The sequence below is a fragment of the Scaptodrosophila lebanonensis genome, unplaced genomic scaffold, assembly GCF_003285725.1.
Source record: "Scaptodrosophila lebanonensis strain 11010-0011.00,11010-0021.00 unplaced genomic scaffold, SlebRS2 tig00000001-arrow-pilon, whole genome shotgun sequence".
Taxonomy (NCBI): domain Eukaryota; kingdom Metazoa; phylum Arthropoda; class Insecta; order Diptera; family Drosophilidae; genus Scaptodrosophila; species Scaptodrosophila lebanonensis.
This window is the reverse complement of record NW_022060529.1, coordinates 13495841-13514635: the sequence shown is the minus strand read 5'-3', so window position 1 is coordinate 13514635 and position 18795 is coordinate 13495841. Positions and strand designations below refer to the sequence as shown.

The following is an 18795-nucleotide window of genomic DNA, read 5'->3' as shown; positions in this document are numbered from 1 at the left end:
ACTGCCGCTCGGCAAACAAGTTTTATATCATGAATGCCAAAATAAAAACGAAAACGAAATGTAAGCCGATATGGCCAAAAGGTAGCTGCATGTATTTATATAGAAGTTGTCGCTGCAACTGCTGCTGCTGAGGCTGGGGCAGCAACACAAACGCGCCACAAAGTGTTGCAATCGCAGCAAAATGCCAGCGCCAGCGCCAGTGCCAACGCAGTGGGCTGTTGCCTCCAACGAAACTGGGTTATGGCAATTTCCATTTGACCAGCAATCAGCAAAATCAGCGACCACCAAAAAGAAAAACCAGCGGGTAATCGCGGCCGTCTGGCCAAATTGTCACACAACTGGTCAGAACGGGCAGCCAAATTTATGGTGTGCTCTTCGTGGCCAGCAGGGACAAACAAACTTACCATGAGCACAAACGAGTCTACAAATAAAGTCAGATGTGTGTAAGGTGACCAGCTATAACCTAAACAATTATTTTCCAATTTTTCTTAAGCAAATACATTCTTTTTCAGATTATAATTGAATTATTGAAATAGTGCAAGGGTCACAAATAATAAGAATGGAGGCGCAAATGCAATGATGCTTTCCAAAACAAAAATTAATAGCACGGCAATGTTTAAGTTGTAAATATAACTTCGCAAAAAATTACAGATCATTATAAATTACTTTGAAATTTGAACGCCCACAGGCCTGCTGTGCCATTGTGGTAGTTCTTTGGTTTTTATATAAAGTGTATCTTGTGGAAAACCCAGGTCTTCATATAATGTTTCACCCAAGTGCTGGGTTTGTTTTCTAAGATATAGCAGGGCAGTCATATCGCTATCTGAATCCTGTACTTGGTAAAGTGGAGAAGATTGGATCTTACTTCATACCATCAAAGCATTAGTGGCTTCATAATATCTTTTTTCTAAAACGAGTATGCTGTGTAACTTTTTCGTAAAAGAATTTATTGCATTCTTTTCTAGTCGTTGGTCTTGGAGCTCCAATTTTAGGCAGCTTGTAATCTCTTGGTGAAAGGACGGACCTCCAGGATATATTCTTAGGTCTCATCTTTCTAATTTCCACAATTTTAAACATGTTTAAATTCTTTGTGTCTTTCTACATTTTGCCACGAATCTTGTCAAGATACAAGGAAAGTCTTAGGTTTAGCCTTTTCCTATTAACTAATTAATCTTTTCATTCATTTACTTGCCTTTCTGAAACTATTGTTTTCCATCCTTGTTGTCTGATACCCAGTGGATGGTTACTCTATTACTATTTTTATTTGTCCCTAATGGTAAAAACCAAATACTCCATCAATGATCTCAGAATGGTTGGTCACCTCCTCAGTTCTTTGGCTAACCCCTCAAAGCAGGCTGTGGGCCAGCCAGGCCACAATTTGTAGTTCAATGTGCGCTGCTGCCAAGCCATAACTTAGACATGGTAATAGAAATAGTAGCTGTAGTATTTAAAAAGTTTGTCAAGGCGCTGTAGTCAAGCACGTTAGCTGGCCAACTGGTTTAAACTGCAGTCTACAAAGTAGACATAGGCCCCGAAAAACAGTTCGGGCACTTGAAGTTTTTCTTATGCGCTGGAAGCCGACACTTTTATGGCCTTATATAATGCCGATGTCCGCAAGCCGATTGCTTTAATTTGCGTATGCTGCAAACGGAAGCTGTGTAATTACACCTATTCATACATACAAACATATATACTTAATACTATGAACGCACATAGGTATGTACATATATGCACGTGCTTATGTGAATGGCCAACATAACTTTTAGGTTTGCTCAAATTTTGGATAATTACTCATACGCCACCAACACATGCAATTCTGGGGGGCAGTGGAAAAGCAATAAAGCCATACATTGCGGCAAAACAAAGGCAACGAGCAAGACACTGCCTAAAAGCTGAGCTAATTATCCACCCAGAAAGTAGATTTCGCAATACGCCTCGTCTGTGAGTCTGCTACTCGTATTTTTTGCGAGTCTATATCCACTATATCCACTTGATTGACTGACTCACTGACACAGTGCAAGTTTCTGGTGCGCTAAGGCAGGCTATCGCTACTGTTCAGGTTCCCCCGGCCCCCTCCTTGAGTGCACTGCCCCCCAGATACCACCCGGCGGGACTGCAATGCCGGCAAGTCTCGTTCAAATGCCTACGAGGGATTATCCGACAACTGGCGTGCTGCTTTTCTTTTTGCTGTTTTTTGTCGACCAAAGTGTACGTGAGTTGTCGACTGTGTATGTATGTGTGGTTGGTTTTTCATGTTGCCACATGAATGCGTTTTCAATGATTCCAGAGAAGAAACAAAACCAACAAAAAAAGCAACAAAAAAACTTGTACGCCAATCTTATGCCTGACCGACCACTTGATCATCTACCACTGCTGTCATTCTTACCATAATTGCTTTCTAACCAATTCAAATAATTACACGGCAAAAATGTTTTTGTAGCAAACACAAAATACGATTATGCTTATTAAAATTCACTATTGCAATAGCTCTGTAATATATTTTCAATACTTCAAATATCTGTGCAACATTTTTTTATGTAACTTTAAAAGTAAACAAAGTATTAACGAAGTTCTGCAGTAGTGAAAAATTGAAATATTCTCAATTCCACGATTATCAACAATACCTACTATTCTGTATACATTTGAACCTATAAATTCCTTTTGTCTGTTTTTTCCGCCTGTTACTAAGATGGAGAAGTGCTCGAGCAATAAAATATGATGCTCTTCATAGGTACACGTATTTATAATTTCAAAAACTTCAATCACACGCTTTTCATTATCATTCAAATAACAATAAATAGCTAGGCAAATATATTTAAAACAAGTAGAGAAGCTAAAGTCGGGTGTGCCGACTTCGAAATACTCTGTACATATGTGTAGAAAATTTATAGAAATTAAAAAAATTTAAAAAAAAACTTTACATCCCTTGGTATTCAAACTCTCGTAAAAGGTGTATAATTAGACATTTACATAGGAGTGAGTGTATGCATGTCTATGCGTGTCTATTCGTGTCTGTGTGAGCATGTATGCATAACAATGTTGAAAGCATTAAGCATTAACAAGAACAACAACAACAGCCAAATATTATATATATGGACAGAGAGGCGGACAGACAGACATTTTAAGCCCAGAGTGTAAAAATATTGGGGCCGCCCTCCTCTGCGATTCTCATACCAAGTACCTAAGTGATGGCAAATCGAGCTTAAGGTTGTGAAATTTCTGATAAATTAAATTAAATAAAAAAAAAAAAGTAAAATTTCTGGTAAATTAAATTAAATAAAAAAATATTGCGGCCGCCCTTCTCTGCGATTCTCATACCAAGTACCTAAGTGATGGCAAATCGAGCTTTAAGTTGTGAAATTTCTGATAAATTAAATTAAATAAAAATAAATTGTACAATTTCTGGTAAATTAAATTAAATAAAAAAAATATTGTGGCCGCCCTCCTCTGCGATTCTCATACCAAGTACCTAAGTAATGGCAAATCGTGGGTTTAGTTGAAAAATTGAATTAAATTAAAAAAATAGTGAAATTTCTGATAAATTAAATTAAATATAAATGAATTTTTAAATTTCTGATAAATTAAATGAAACAAATACAAGTAGAGAAGCTAAAGTCGGGTGTACCTATGTTTAGAATAATTATAGAAATTTAAAAAATTAATAAAAAAAAAAATATAGTTTCTGAGATCCTTGCGTTCATACAGACGGACAGGCAGACGGACTCGACTCGGCTTATCACCCTGATCAAGAATATAAATACTTTGTGGGGTCTGCCACGCCTCCTACTGTGTGTTACATACATGCGCACAAAACTAGTATACTCTTTTACCCTTTGGGCACAGGGTATAATTACCTCTATATTAAGTACAGGCTATACTCGCAAATGTGAACAATTGCATATACGAATATTCAATTGAGTGAATTACTTATATTGTATTTCACCAATATTCCATATGCGGGTTTTCGAGCTTCATTTTTCGAGTTTAATTCCCACTTAAAACATAAAAGCAATAAGTTGCGTAAACTTTTAGGCTTACTATGCTTTAATTCATTAATTTAACTACTTAAGAGTGTTCTTCAGGAAACTATTATTTCGATTGTTTAGTAAGTTAATTGTAGTAATACTAAAAGTTTTCGTGGACAGTTTACTCTATCGAGGGTGCAATGTATTTGTATTTGCATTCAAGCATAATCCCAAATAATTGCGCAAAGAAGTAGGAAAACAGCAAGTGGCTTATTGCCACACTTCAGTTTAATTTGCACAGTCCCGCTAATTTGTAATCGCAGAAAACTGTATGCCTGTCGTACATACATATACTATATATATATATATATATATATATATACTCACAATCCATCTGTCCACAGAGGATGGCATGTTTGAGTCGAAGTCTCACAACTTAGTTTAGTTTAAGCTCAGCGGTCGAGCGCTTAGATGTAACCTAAACTCCACTAAATCTTCCAACAAATTTGATGATGGTGAGTGTTAGAAAAAATATATACATACTATATATATATATGCATATACTTATATATCCTACTATATGTATATACATACATATACATGTGTAGTGTTTTCAACTGCCATTTAAAGTCCGTAGTTAAATTTAAGCAAAAAGGCAGTCTATATTTAATAACAATTCACAATGCATCTTATATTACAGTGAAGTGAGTTAAAAATTTGGCAAAATTCGGCTTAAACTACAAACTAGCTCATAAGTTGCAGTCGAGTTTTTTACAAACTAATTTAATGAGTCGAAAATACTTGTAGTCAAGGCCCAGACCACCGAAAAAGTGATTTACCATACCCAATAACAACCATACCAGCCGCGTATACGTGCTTTAATTTGTTTTCTCTTTGGCTTTAGTTATTACTGCATTAAACTTGGCCAACTTCCATCTCTATAAAAAAAACGAAAAAAAAAAATAGAAAAAGTGTTTCAATGTCAGTGAAAAACGTGCGCGGCAAATTAAAAAGCAACAACGACGCGACTAGTAGAGTATCTGTAAATTTTCTTTGTCGCTTATTAGGCATGTCTTTATACTTATAGAGATGCCTTGTGAAATTAGCAAATAACATTTGTATTTCATCTAACCCCAACCCAATAGTTTTCAAGGTTACTCTTGTGGGAATTTACAGCAACTCATCATATTTATAACAACAAGTTTGATATGCTAAATGAACTATTATTTATTTATTTGTCGTTTTAATTTATTGCTACTACAATGTTTGTGGACTTGCACGCAACTTACAACACACATACATATGTATGTATATGCATACATATTTGTAAACTATGCGATATGGCATAATTTGCAAATTAGCTAAGACGAGCTATTGGCACGTTGTGTGAGTGTGTGCGTGTGCGAGTGCGAGTGCCCTCGAGCTTGGGCTGCGGCTGTCCATGAGTTAAATAGGGCTAATAAACTGCGCCTAATTTGCAAGTCTCTCAGTAAAGTTAAGTGTGAGTTGCGTGCAAGCCCCTAAACCGTTAAAAACGCACACCCACCCACGAAACACAGACACACACACACACGCGAGATATGTAAAAAACGCGCCTCTGCAGCTGCACGAGGTGTGTTCAAAAACTAAAGTTTCATTTCTCCAATTGCTAGAGCTCGTTGTAGTTTGGGTAAACATGTCCCGAAATTAAGTGTACATTGGTATGGCCGGAAATTGTAGATCGCCCAGAATTTATTTACCGGGCAAAGGGATCCACCAAAAAGTACGCATACGTGCGAATATTATAGCAAAACTTTTGTGCCACCACAGCAGAGGACAGAGAGATTGCTATTCCTCAGTAAAATTGATATATGTGTGTAGGTATGTATGTGCAAAATTTGGTTTTGATAGAGGTACTTATGTATAAAAGTCTTTACCCTTTTACTTTGTGTTGCTTTGTCATACAACCGTTTGTCATCAGCTCTTAATCTCAAGTACCGTTAGCATTAAAAAGTAACGCGTTTCATGCAAATTGATAAATATGTATGCATTTTATCCTTTTACATTTTAAATATGACACATGACACACGCTTCTTATCTGCAGAAAAAAATATATTTAATTGTCAAGCAGATTTATTGGAGGGCTATTCAAAGTCGTATCGTTGTGTTTTGGCGAACTTAAAATTAATCATTTTTTAAATGCCCCGCGGAAACGAGTTAAACATAGAAAATAAAATAAAAGACACTCTACCACAATAATAATAATTTCAAGAATTTATGTATTTCTATTTGGAAAACATATTTGAAAAGCGTTAAAATTGGCTCTAGCGATAACAGGAGTATATTTGCACAACCAGGAAAATTCTCATTGTTTCTCGAACGCACCTCGTAATCATCTTCGTACATGTCTGTGTGTATGTGTGTGCTTGCAGGTATATATTACCAGTCAAGTTATGCGGTAATTTCCCCACATCGATTACGTCGTTTTTTTGAGTACTTTGACTGATAAACAGCAAAAAAATAAAACTGTGTAAGCCCATAAAGCAGTCACAGCAACACAACAACAACAACAATAGCAGCAATAACAGCAACACAACAACAACAATAACAGCAACGACAGCATCACTAACCTCAGACAAGCTGTGCGCCGCAAACACAAAGGCAGCGAGAAAGAAAGAAAAAACAAAATTATCAAAATGAGCCGCACACAACGGCAGGCTGTAATGGCGAAAAAAGACGCAGTGAAGCAAAAAAGAAGCCGGAAGGCAAAAAAAACCGCAAAGTTGTTTTCATTTTAATTTCTTATTTCATCTTTCACGCCACTTCATAGGGTGTGTGTTTGTGTGTGTGAATATCCATTGACAAAAAGAAAAATATGCATGCAAAAAAAAAATCAATGTGTGTCTTTTGGCAACATGAAGACATTTGCCTTTACCTGAAGTAACTCAAAGTACATACATATATACACGCATATATGTATATACATACGTACACACACCACGGCAAACACACCCCAAAAGTTTTGGAAACACTTCAAAAATGAAACTAGACTTGAATGGTGTTTTAATAACTTCATTGCATATGCCCAACTTTCACTTGCTACGAATAGATATTTGATATCTGATATGTACTTCTGTTTATTTACAAAAAGCTGCAAGTTCCGTCACTTAGTTAACACAACAAAAATCTCTATAAAAGTAATATCCCTTGTCTTAATGTTTATGTGTACGAGTGTACTTTCATATGACAACATTCATATAGTTGAACTTCTTTATAATAGATCTTAAAAAAAATACAAAATTGTTAATAAATTTCTCTAGGCAAGTTCAAAACCACTTTACATTATAAGATATATTATCGTTCAAAAGACAAGTATATGGACGGATAGATAAACATGAATAGATAACATGTGCTCTGCCTGTTACGTTACATTTCCGTTTAGAATTTATAATATACCCTTTAAGTACAAAGTACTTAAAAAAGGACGAATTGTTGTCAACATAAAATGAATACGCGCAACAAAGACGAATTTAAACAAATTCTAAGTGCATTTTTTCAAGTAAATAAATAGTTAAAGTACTTTATCGGAAAGGTTAAGGCAAACTGTAATATGGGTACAGAAATTCTTCAAACACAGTAGTTCGGGGCCATATATTAAAAACAGACAATATTTAAGCCTATGTTTTAGTTTTATTGTTTTTTTTATTTGAAAATTGGCACATATTTTTTTCAAGATAAATTTAATAAACCCTTTTAGAGCCTTATATTGGAGTTCTAAACAGCAATCAGGAATATACTTCAATTTTTTATTTACTACTCAGTCATCTTAAATACATATGTGTGTACATAGTTTTGCCAATAGCTCAAAATTTTGTGTAATGTTGTGGCAATAAAACTAGCAAACAACTTTTTATATTTTGTTACACTTTTGACACGTTCAGCCTGCGCGTCAAAAACAAAATGAATGAACCCAACATTTCCCCACATGTAAAAAATAGAAGAAACTATTTTTGCGCGCCTAATGAGATGGAGTTATACATATTCTTTAGAAACTGATATAAATAGTGTATTCCTATTCCGCTTCGAATTATTTATAAAGATAGTTCACTGCATAAGTGCGAGAATGTATATTCAAATATCCTGCTGCACAAACACACACACACACACACACACACACACTCGACCACTACACACTTCAGCTTAAAAGGAAGTCACTTCGAGTTCCCTGGGAAGCAGATAAAGTGCCTTAATGCCGCAGTTCCGTTAGTGGCTTAAGAATTTATGACATGACATAAGTGTGAACTCCAAAGGATTCGCCTCAAGATGTGATAGCGTTCGTCTTTAATTATTGAATGTAAATTAAATATACATATGTACATAGTTACATAAATTGGCACTCATGGCGTATACGCAATGCAGCTTGCTCGCGCTTTCTGGAAAACAGACCCATAAAATTTCAATTATTATCAAGTGAAATTATAAATGCCTCGCCCTCTTCATATTTTGCATTTACTGAGAATTAATACTTGTATCTTACTATCACTTACATACAAGTATGTACATACATACCATAAATACATATGTGTTATGTCTGCTTTTTTTGTCCAGACTCAAGGTTACATACATACATACATACTCGTATATAGCTGTGACTTGCTTAAAATAAACAACGAAAACAACAGCTGAAGTACAACAAAAAACAACATCATCCGCTGAGAAGAAGTGATAAAGATGCAAAAATAAAATAAAAACATCAGAGAGAAGCGAGCAAACGCCAGTGGGTCAAATTTTTGTGCGTTGTCGCCTTTTCACATGTTGAGACCATTTTTTGAAGAATGCAAATTTTAAGATGCCACGCCTAACACTAGTATGACCTACATTTTGTAGACTGCACGAGTAGACCCAAGCCAAAATCGGTTTGCATTTATTTTAAAGAAGGAAAACTGACACCTTATTTGTGGAAAACGCTTTTACGATCTTTAGCATATGTATGTAGGGCAATGCATTTATGGAAAACGTTTCCCAGAGTATAAGTATTTAATTATAATAGTCATTGGAGTGGACCATTTTGATAACAGCAACCCACCAAATAAATGATTAAAGTATGGCCATTCGGCCGAAGCTGAAATAATTGTGTCACGAAATGAAGGATAAACGGCTTCTCAAAAAACTTTTCGTATCCATATTGTCTTTAAAGGATTCAGATAGTTTTTTTCATGACCATTGAGTTTGTTTTACCGGAAGTAAAATCACCATAGCATCCAAACTGAAACGCTTATTATTGTACTTGTACTGTTAAACAAATATACAAATCCACTACATATTCCTTTTAATGAATGTAGCTGAATTGGAAGCTTTCACAGACAAGGAATATAAAAATTTTGCCCATAATCGAATGTAATGTTTTAAGATAATCTAAACATATTCGTTCATGACCGCGAATTTCGTAGGCCCTTTATATATTATAATAATATTATTAATAATAATTATAACAATAGCAATAATAATTTTAATTTATGACTCCAAACTTGCCTGCCCTATTAAAGCGTTGACCGTCGCAACGATGCCTAGCGGAGGCATATCTGAAATGAATTAAATAAATTTAAAGTGAAATAGAAAAGGTGTTTGCTTTTAGGATCCATAAAAGTCTTCATCAATGTCAAAACAATGATATGAATGGGCAATGGTCAGTGGCCATCGTAGCTGCGCTCAGTCGAATAATTAGCTTGTGCATAGGCCATTTACATAAAGAGAGCCAAGCAACAAACGTTTAACACAATGATTTAAAGTGAAGAAGCGCTGATGGTGCTCATTAATTATAGCGCCAAATATTATGATCTTAATTACACTTTTAAAAATAAGAGAAAATGCGTTAAGGTTACTTGCAAAATAAAATAAAAAACACGGTTGTTAAGTACAGCTACTTCCAGTTTTGTTTTCTTAATTAATATCTGTATTTTGTCTTATATTTTAAAACTGCACAGCCTTCATCACGACCCGAATCGGATTTTACTCTCGATCTGCCGCGTGCCGAACAGTTACGTCTAAAAATGGAAAAGGAGAAGAAGTTCCGCCAAAGATGTCGCTTCATCACCACATTTCTAAGTCTGGTATTTTTTCTATTAACCGTAATGGTTGTAAGTTTGGTATTAACGCGAGGCAAACGTATGTTTGGCAGCATGATTTAGACTAGGAACATAATTGTTATATCTACATGTACGCCCTAGTTATAGAATTAATTCCCAAATAATTTAGCTAGCACTGGTATCTACTTATATTTAGAATTGCATATGGATTGAAACAGTGCCGTAGTAACTCATAGAAAGAACAACGAATGTCGTTAACTAATTAAACACGAACATATACCATACAAAAGGAATAATAATTTGTTAGCTCTATACACACTATGATACACTTTAGTTTTATATACTTGGTCCGAATCTGCATGAACAGCAGTACTGTAATTAAATTATTTTTTGTGATGTTAGCTCTTAAGTCGTAAGTGCATTTCAATTGCAAGTAGCAGGCTATTAACGCTTTTTTCTGTGCGCTCAAACTAGCATTTGTCATATTGTGGAAACAACTGAAAGTGTGCGTGTACTATATGGAATGTATTGTATTGTATAATTATGGTAGTTCTTCTGTAAATAAGCGAAATGTGTGTATATATAATAAAGTAACAAACAAATCGAGTTTACTATTTTATTTCAGTTAATGCTTAAACATTTACTATATTTAGCGTTTATTTTTATTTTTTAACGACAATCAGCTTGCAGTTCACAATATATAGTTTTGTATATTTGTATACAAAATTCGAAAGCGTCTATAGTCTGAGAATACCAACATGCTCAATTACTGAAACGCATTATTCCAGTTCGCATATGCAACTGCACCTTTTCGTTTTGACATCAACATATCATCTTTATCACAAATGGTTTTTTTTTGTTAGATTTGAACCAACTGATGGGAGGAAAAATGAGTAACATTTAGTTAACGCTACCATGTAAATTAAGGCAATATGATTAATTGTAGTATGCGGTAGGTAACTTAAAACTAATTCTACAATTGAATTCACAAAATGTATACGCAATAACTTGTTGAAGCGCATAATTAAATACAATTACAGAAATACTAATAGAGAGCTACTGAGAAGGCAAGACTATAAAATTAGGATTCAAAAGCAACTTTGGCAATGCTAATTTCTAATTTCATAATATGCGTATATTATGACGATTGACCTCAAACAGTGTGTGATCTTCTTCGTCGCTATTTACATCCTCAATGGCCATAGGCAATGGTGTCAATTCCTGATTGGCTCGATCGCCTTGTACACCATATTTACGCTCAGCTCGAGACAAACGCAAGCTGCAAGAATACAAACAAATATCATATATTATTATTAAGTAAACAATCTTGAGTTTGTGTACACATATGCACTGATAAGCAATCAGATGGCGCGTCAAGTCACGCTTCAAACTTATAAATAATTTCATAAATTAGCGAACATACGTACATACCTATATGTAAGTACATACATATATATATATATGTATATATACTTACCGATACACTCGCAATACCAATATCAATATGGCCGAGCTGGTAATGCCAACCATGATATAGAACACAGCTGTGTATGTTTCGGGAAAATCCATGTTATCGTTCAGCAAATTAAATTTGGATTGTTGGATGTGAACTTCGTCTACTGGTTCGATTCCAAGCTCCTTCGAAGCTGCGGGCTGCCGAATATGATCGACATCCTTGTGCTCATTTATTTCTTTATTTGCAGTAGCTGGAACCGGTGGACCCGGTCGTTCGCTTATGACCACCTCTTTTTCGCCTTCCACTGGCTTTGGTGGCGCCGCTACCGCTGCCGCATCATCAACAGTCAACGCCTTTTTCGCTGTTTTGTGCGCATCAGCTATTGCGCTTCCTTCGACATTTAAATTACGAGTAACATTTAAGTTTGTGGATAACTCCAATTTCTGCTGCTGGTCAGCTGCTGCAGCTACCGGGCAAGTTTGTTGCAATGCCAAGAACAACAAGGATACAGTCGCCACTGCGCGCGCCCAGTGCGGATAGTGCAATGTATTTGGCATGGCTTCCTTTAAAAATTGTGTTTTGTTATGGATAAATCGCCACACGGTGGGAAGTCGTATATAAAATACAATGCTATTGAACTATTGCCGTTTTTGTTTCAGTCATTTGCATTACTAGGGCTGAAATTTAGTCATTTTGACAGCAAATTCGATGTTTCCACAGAGCTGCCACCTGGCAGCAGAGCAAGTAATTATCGGTAGTATTAATCGATTACTCATATTTGTCGTATCACTGTTTTTTGTTAGTTGGAAAGTGAACAATTTTCACAACGCGAAAAACTCTAATTCCCCCTATAAAATAGATTACAATCTAATTTTAACACGATCTTAATATTAAAATACATCTGGCAACAGGTAATGTTTTATAAAAGTGTTTGTCCGTATGGTGTTTTGCAATTTGAGGTGTGATATAAAATGGCGTTGCACGGACAAAAGAAAAAGTGTGATCCAAACGAAGTTGCTTGCTGATCAAAGAAAAACGTTTATTAAAGAGCTTTGAGTATTCAATTTTATATTAAACTCAAAATTATTTAATGGTTTCTTTTAAATTGTACAAAATTAGCTTCCCATTGCATGAAAATGTTTAATTTGTGCTACATGTTACATACATCTGTATGTATGTATGTACTATACATACATGTACACATGTGCATGTAATTATATGCGTCTACATTTTTGCATTAGTGTGCGCGCATGTTTTTGCCAAACCAGGAAGTTGAATTATGTTGGTAGCAGCCATACACGAACAAACAAATGCGTGGTGTATACACTGAAATATTTAACCACTTTATGGCATAAATCGCTGGAATTAAATTTTCTACTGTTTGTATGACATTGACACTTTTTTGACGAGTGACTTCGAAGCTTTTTACTTTGTGGTGCGGGTGTGCCTGTGACGTGTTGGTACCTTATTGACGCGTACTACTGCTGTCTGTTCTTCATATTTTCAGATAAATCATTACATCCAAATTTTTTAGTATTTCATTTGCCAAAATTCCGACCAAAATAACTAAAACAAGAGCATCCAAACGACGTCATCTCGACAGCAACCCTCCGTCGTCGCAGTTGCCGTCGCCCGCTCCAGACCTCCCGCCAACATCACAGTTGCAACAACAACAGACCGACGGCAATCGACATTTGCCACCTGCTGCCAAGATGAATCGGTCAAATAATGGTTGTGCGCAAACCACACAAAAACCCGTAAATCTGGACGATATCTGGACTGAACTAGTCGATGGTATACGACAAGTTTTCGATCAAGATAAGTCATTAAACAGAAGCCAGTACATGAGATTTTACACGCATGTGTACGACTACTGTACAAATGTGACAGCAGCGCCCACTGGTCGTAGATCTGGTGGTGCACAGTTGGTGGGCAAGAAACTTTACGATCGTCTTGAGCAATTTCTGCAGGAGTATTTGGGCGATTTGCTTGACAAGTTCAAGTCAATCAGCGGCGAGGAAGTCCTTCTCTCGCGCTATACAAAACAATGGAAATCATACCAGTTCTCCAGCACTGTGCTCGACGGCATTTGCAATTACTTGAATCGCAATTGGGTAAAGCGCGAATGTGAAGAGGGTCAAAAGGGCATCTACAAGATTTACCGCCTGGCTCTAGTCACCTGGAAGATGCACCTGTTTCAAGTTCTTAACGAGCCGGTTACAAAGGCAGTCCTCAAGTCCATAGAGGAAGAGCGTCAGGGTAAACTTATTAACCGCTCACTAGTACGCGATGTAATCGAATGCTATGTGGAGTTGAGTTTTGACGAGGAGGAGACAGACAGCACTGAACGAAAATTATCGGTGTACAAGGACAACTTTGAACGAAAGTTTATTGCCGACACCTCCACTTTCTACGAGAAAGAATCTGAAGCGTTCCTATCAGCCAATACGGTGACTGAATACTTGAAGCATGTTGACAATCGTCTCGAGGAAGAGAAACAGCGCGTGCGCGGCCCAAACTCAACGAACGCCATGTCTTATTTGCACGAAAGCACAGCCGAGGCGCTTAAATCGACCTGCGAACAGGTGAGTTTTATGAAGCACATTGGCGGCTAATTTTACTATGAATGTACTTACATTTCGCTCTCCCAACTATAGGTATTGATCGAAAAGCATTTGAAAATATTCCAAACCGAGTTCCAGAATTTGCTAAACGCCGACCGTAATGATGATTTAAAACGCATGTATATGCTGGTGGCGCTATCTCCAAGAAATCTAAATGACTTTAAAATCATCCTGGAGATTCACATTTTGCAACAAGGAACCGATGCAATTGAGAAGTGCGGCACCACTGAAGCGGCCAATGATCCGAAGATCTATGTACAAACCATTTTGGATGTTCATAAAAAATATAATGCACTTGTTTTGACGGCTTTCAACAATGACAATGGTTTTGTAGCTTCCCTAGACAAGGCCTGCGGAAAATTCATCAACACAAATGTGGTAACCAATGCACATACCGCCAGTAAATCCCCCGAATTGCTTGCCAAATACTGCGATTTGTTGCTCAAGAAGTCTGCCAAAAATCCAGAAGACAAGGAGCTTGAAGATAATCTGAATCAGGTTATGGTGGTTTTCAAATATATTGAAGATAAGGATGTCTTCCAGAAATACTATTCAAAAATGTTGGCAAAGCGTTTAGTAAACCATACATCGGCATCGGACGATGCTGAAGCCATGATGATCTCTAAACTGAAACAGACGTGCGGCTATGAGTACACCATTAAGTTGCAGCGTATGTTCCAGGACATTGGTGTTTCCAAGGATTTAAATACAAGCTTTAAGCAGTACCTGCAAACGGAAAATATTACACCCGAAATTGACTTTGGCATCGAAGTGCTCTCTTCCGGCTCATGGCCATTTATGCAGAGCAATAATTTCCTATTGCCTTCAGAACTTGAGCGTTCCGTACAGCAATTCAATACATTTTACGCTGCTCGTCACTCCGGCCGCAAACTTAATTGGCTGTATCACATGTGCAAGGGTGAACTTATTATGAGCGTCAACCGTAACAATTCCTCAACCGTCTACACATTGCAAGCGAGCACGTTCCAAATGTCCGTGCTGCTGCAATTCAACGATCAGCTTAGCTTCACAGTGCAGCAGTTGCTGGACAACACACAGACCCAACTGGAAAATTTGATCCAGGTAAGCACGAAAACAATTTCGATATAGGACTATTAAACAATATTTGTATCCTTCTCAGGTACTGCAAATACTGCTCAAGGTGAAAGTACTCACCTCAACTGATAATGAGAATTCGCTGACACCAGAGTCGACAGTAGAACTATTCTTAGACTACAAGAATAAGAAACGTAGAATCAACATTAATCAACCGTTGAAGACTGAGCTTAAAGTGGAACAGGAGACTGTACATAAACACATCGAGGAAGACCGCAAACTGTTGATTCAAGCTGCAATTGTGCGCATCATGAAAATGCGCAAGCGTCTGAATCACACTAATCTTATCTCGGAAGTGCTCAATCAATTGTCAACGCGCTTTAAGCCCAAGGTGCCAGTCATCAAAAAATGCATTGATATATTGATCGAAAAAGAGTATCTGGAACGCATGGAGGGACAAAAGGACACCTATAGTTATCTCGCCTAATTTTTATGTTTAATTGAGATGTTCGCTTTTTTCATCTGGGATAGCCATTAGAAGTCATCAACATGATCATATCACAAACCCACGCACCAATATAAAAACAAAATAAACCTGCAGTTTCCCAATACCTTCCAGCATAAAAAAGCACCCCTACCCGAAATCATTTTCCCCTTGCCACTTGGAAACCTTTGTAATAGGCGTTACCGCTGAGGAAGCTTGAATCTCTTAAGCATACCGCCAGCAACGTATGTAAAAAGTAAAAAAAAAAACAAGTACATTTATACATACACACATACAAATTATGCAAGCACAGTTAAAATTCATTTAGACTTTTTTATTTTGTTCATCCTAATATTTGTTCGATGAAGATATGTTTTAGTATACTTTGTTCATAGTTTTGTTTACGCATACATACTTATTATTATATTAAAATATAAAAAAGAAGAAATATAAGTTTGATGCAGTTATAAATTGTAAAATGAATCAGTTTTTTGTACTCTTGTAGAAAACTTTTTCAAAAGCTATTATTTTCATGTGTATTCATTTTGTCCTCCAAATGAAATCCCTTGGCGATGGTGTACACAGTTAAAGCGAATTTGGCTACCTGCGGAAATATTTCAACGTTTCCTTAAAGTATGTTAGTACTATAGTGTGTGATTACTTTAACTCACATTGATATTTGTGGCCAAGTTAATGTTGAAAATGTTCATGGCCGTAAATGTCATGGGGTGTTGCAACTTTAGCATAAACTGTAATACCGCTTTCTTGTAGCGCTGACTTTGTTGATGCCACGGAGAGTGAAATAACTCATCAGCTAATATATTACAATCATGGATAAGGCAATCGCAATAGTAACAAAGTGGAAAAGATTGCAGGAGCACGCCCAGCACGTAGAGCACAATTGAAAATCGGTTTGATGGATCCGCAAATATTAGTAGATTAATAGTGGTGATGCCCAAAACCGAACCGCATATCAAGAACTGGGCAAAAATTGTTCGGGAAATTACTGGTCGGATTATTTTACACAATCTAATGGGAACAATAGATAATGATACATTACATTTCTAAAACGTCATAAACACTTTTCAACAGATGATGTTAATAATAAACAATTCAATTATTCGGTCCCAAGCAAGTTAATAGTGATAATTGTTAATCTTGTAGCAAAGTTCCGGATTGGTATAGACGATTCATGAACCGTCGGAATGGCTTGAGTGAAAGGGAAGCGCTATAAGAACGTCGAAATTATCGAAAATGCTTGTACCATTGTTTGGAAGGACATGTCGGCGAAGACTCTTTTGAAGTACTTCGTGCAAAGCGATTTATTGAATTAATGGAATATTATAAAATTCATTTTACCAAAATATCAGTCGCTCTATTTCAAAAAGTCTTCTGTACTTCGGAACCCAAATTTTATTGCCCTATACCCAAATGGTAAACTGGTATACTAGATTTGTTCGAACTTATGTAACACACAGAAGGAGGTATGGCAGACCCTGCAAAGTTGTCAGCATGACAAGACGAGTCGATATAGCTTGTCCGTCCGTCTGTCTGTCTGTATGAGCGCAAGGATCCCAGAAAGTACAAGAGCTAGAATAACCAAACATGGTATTCAGGTTCTCCCGAGTTTGTTTATTTTTTCTAAATATTTTGTATTTAATTAATTTATTAAATTATTTTTTTTATTTTTTCTTTTTTTGTGGAGAGCACAGGCTTTTTTGCTGTCAGGCTTGCGCGACTGTAGCGTTCTATCTTGTTTTATTTAATTTAATTAATTAATTAAAATTTTTTTTATTATCCTGTTTTGTGGAGATTACAAGGTATGTACCGTTGTTATGGCTTAAAGAGGTAAATCACCACAGTTTGATCTACATAAATAAAATGCATACATATGTATGTATATATGGATATACATGATCATGGGATCATATTGATATCACTTACTCCAACATTGTTTTGTGTGCCTCAATGCATTCTACGAGTGCTGCGTAGCTATCCTCTTCTGAAGTATGTGAGGCTGTATCCAGCTTCACCCCCATGTTTTGTCCGCCTAATTTCTGGACACGATCCTTAAGCAAGTTTACATGCTCACGCAGTGCCTCCACAAACATAACGCCGTAACAGTCGACTGCTGTGACCACTAAGATGGAGTAACCTATGAGCACGTACTCCACGAATGCATGGACGATTAATTGCGTGTGACCCTCACGCCAATTCACAAATGGATAATAGGTATTGAAGGCGACGCGGTTGTTCAAAAGTGCATCTAAAAAACTTGAAGTGGCATAACAGAAACATACCGTTGTGAATATCAGGTACAATTTATTGCACTTGGCCACTGTTCCACGAATTCGTAGTTGCTCCTCCTTGGAAACACAATACACATCAAGTGAGTCCAAACATTTATTAGCTTGTTCCATACGTTTCTCGTAAAAGACTACAGCTATGAACTTCAAAGTGAAGAACCAAGAGTTTAGGGCTAGTTGTAACGTTATGAGCAGACTAGCGGGTGTGAACTCGGAATAATACTTAATGAAACTTAACAAGAAACTAAGCGGTAGGTAGCACATAATGTAAAAATACGAGATGAGCCGCCAGAATAGTTTCCAGTAACTAATATCACCATTTAAATTCATTCCAGAAATCCGAAATATATTCATTGTGTAAATGTTCGAGTCCCGAGTACCAGTAGGAACGCTCAATGGCGCCGGATAGATGCGCTTGAAGAACATTTCTCAAACTAGTCAATTGCCCCCGGTATAAAAGGATCCTTATATAGTGGAATCCGTACTATTTGTTTTTCTTTTCATGTGCGTTTAGTTGTATAACCTTTTAATTAAGGGCTTAGCGATTAATTGCTGGGACGTCACCACAAATTATCTCCCAAAATATTTTGCATTATTTCCGAAACCGTTTATAATTGCACCAACCAACAAAATCGGAGCATTTTTATACCGCAAATATTTACATCGTATTTAAAAGCAACCAAATAGCAACAAATAATATCTTATTCAAAATATAAAATGTATTTTCCCGTTAACTGAATTGTTAAATGCGATTATTTCAATACCTTTTGTTTTATAATTATACCAGCAGTGGACCGCAGTTAATGGAAATTGGATGACGGTAGAACATACAGTTATTA

At 36.5% G+C, this 18795-nt stretch overlaps 4 protein-coding genes across 7 annotated transcripts in view; 2 read left to right on the top strand and 2 right to left on the bottom strand.

Moving 5' to 3' along the window:
- Positions 1–10636, top strand: part of LOC115620039 (homeobox protein prospero) — a 43435-nt gene extending 32799 nt beyond the window's left edge. For both annotated transcript variants that reach the window (XM_030513154.1, XM_030513155.1), the window contains exon 5: positions 9929–10636. In XM_030513154.1, the coding sequence (XP_030369014.1) occupies positions 9929–10132 (204 nt within the window). In that variant the 3' untranslated portion in view covers positions 10133–10636. The remainder of the gene's footprint in view (positions 1–9928) is intronic.
- Positions 10633–12157, bottom strand: LOC115620041. 2 transcript variants are annotated; one of them, XM_030513160.1, is made up of 3 exons: positions 11508–12157; positions 11183–11309; positions 10633–10904 (listed from the first exon to the last, which is right to left on the bottom strand). In XM_030513160.1, the coding sequence occupies exons 1-3, from the start codon at positions 12041–12043 to the stop codon at positions 10890–10892; spliced, it is 678 nt and encodes a 225-aa protein (XP_030369020.1). In that variant the 5' UTR covers positions 12044–12157; the 3' UTR covers positions 10633–10889. The 2 variants fall into 2 exon arrangements, with proteins under 2 accessions (XP_030369020.1, XP_030369019.1); XM_030513159.1 differs by lacking the exon at positions 10633–10904 and having other exon boundaries at positions 10956–11309; positions 11508–12156.
- A 158-nt stretch (positions 12158–12315) lies between these two features.
- On the top strand, positions 12316–15794 carry LOC115620040 (cullin homolog 1). Of its 2 annotated transcripts, XM_030513158.1 has the most exons (4): positions 12316–12397; positions 12994–14071; positions 14144–15193; positions 15252–15794. In XM_030513158.1, the coding sequence occupies exons 2-4, from the start codon at positions 13199–13201 to the stop codon at positions 15651–15653; spliced, it is 2325 nt and encodes a 774-aa protein (XP_030369018.1). In that variant the 5' UTR covers positions 12316–12397; positions 12994–13198; the 3' UTR covers positions 15654–15794. The 2 variants fall into 2 exon arrangements, with proteins under 2 accessions (XP_030369018.1, XP_030369017.1); XM_030513157.1 differs by lacking the exon at positions 12316–12397 and having other exon boundaries at positions 12881–14071.
- A 370-nt stretch (positions 15795–16164) lies between these two features.
- Positions 16165–18382, bottom strand: LOC115619974 (odorant receptor 43b). The gene is made up of 3 exons (XM_030513009.1): positions 17595–18382; positions 16322–16427; positions 16165–16254 (listed from the first exon to the last, which is right to left on the bottom strand). Exons 1-3 carry the CDS (start codon positions 18380–18382, stop codon positions 16165–16167), a joined length of 984 nt encoding a protein of 327 aa, XP_030368869.1.
- Between the last annotated feature and the right edge of the window lie 413 nt (positions 18383–18795).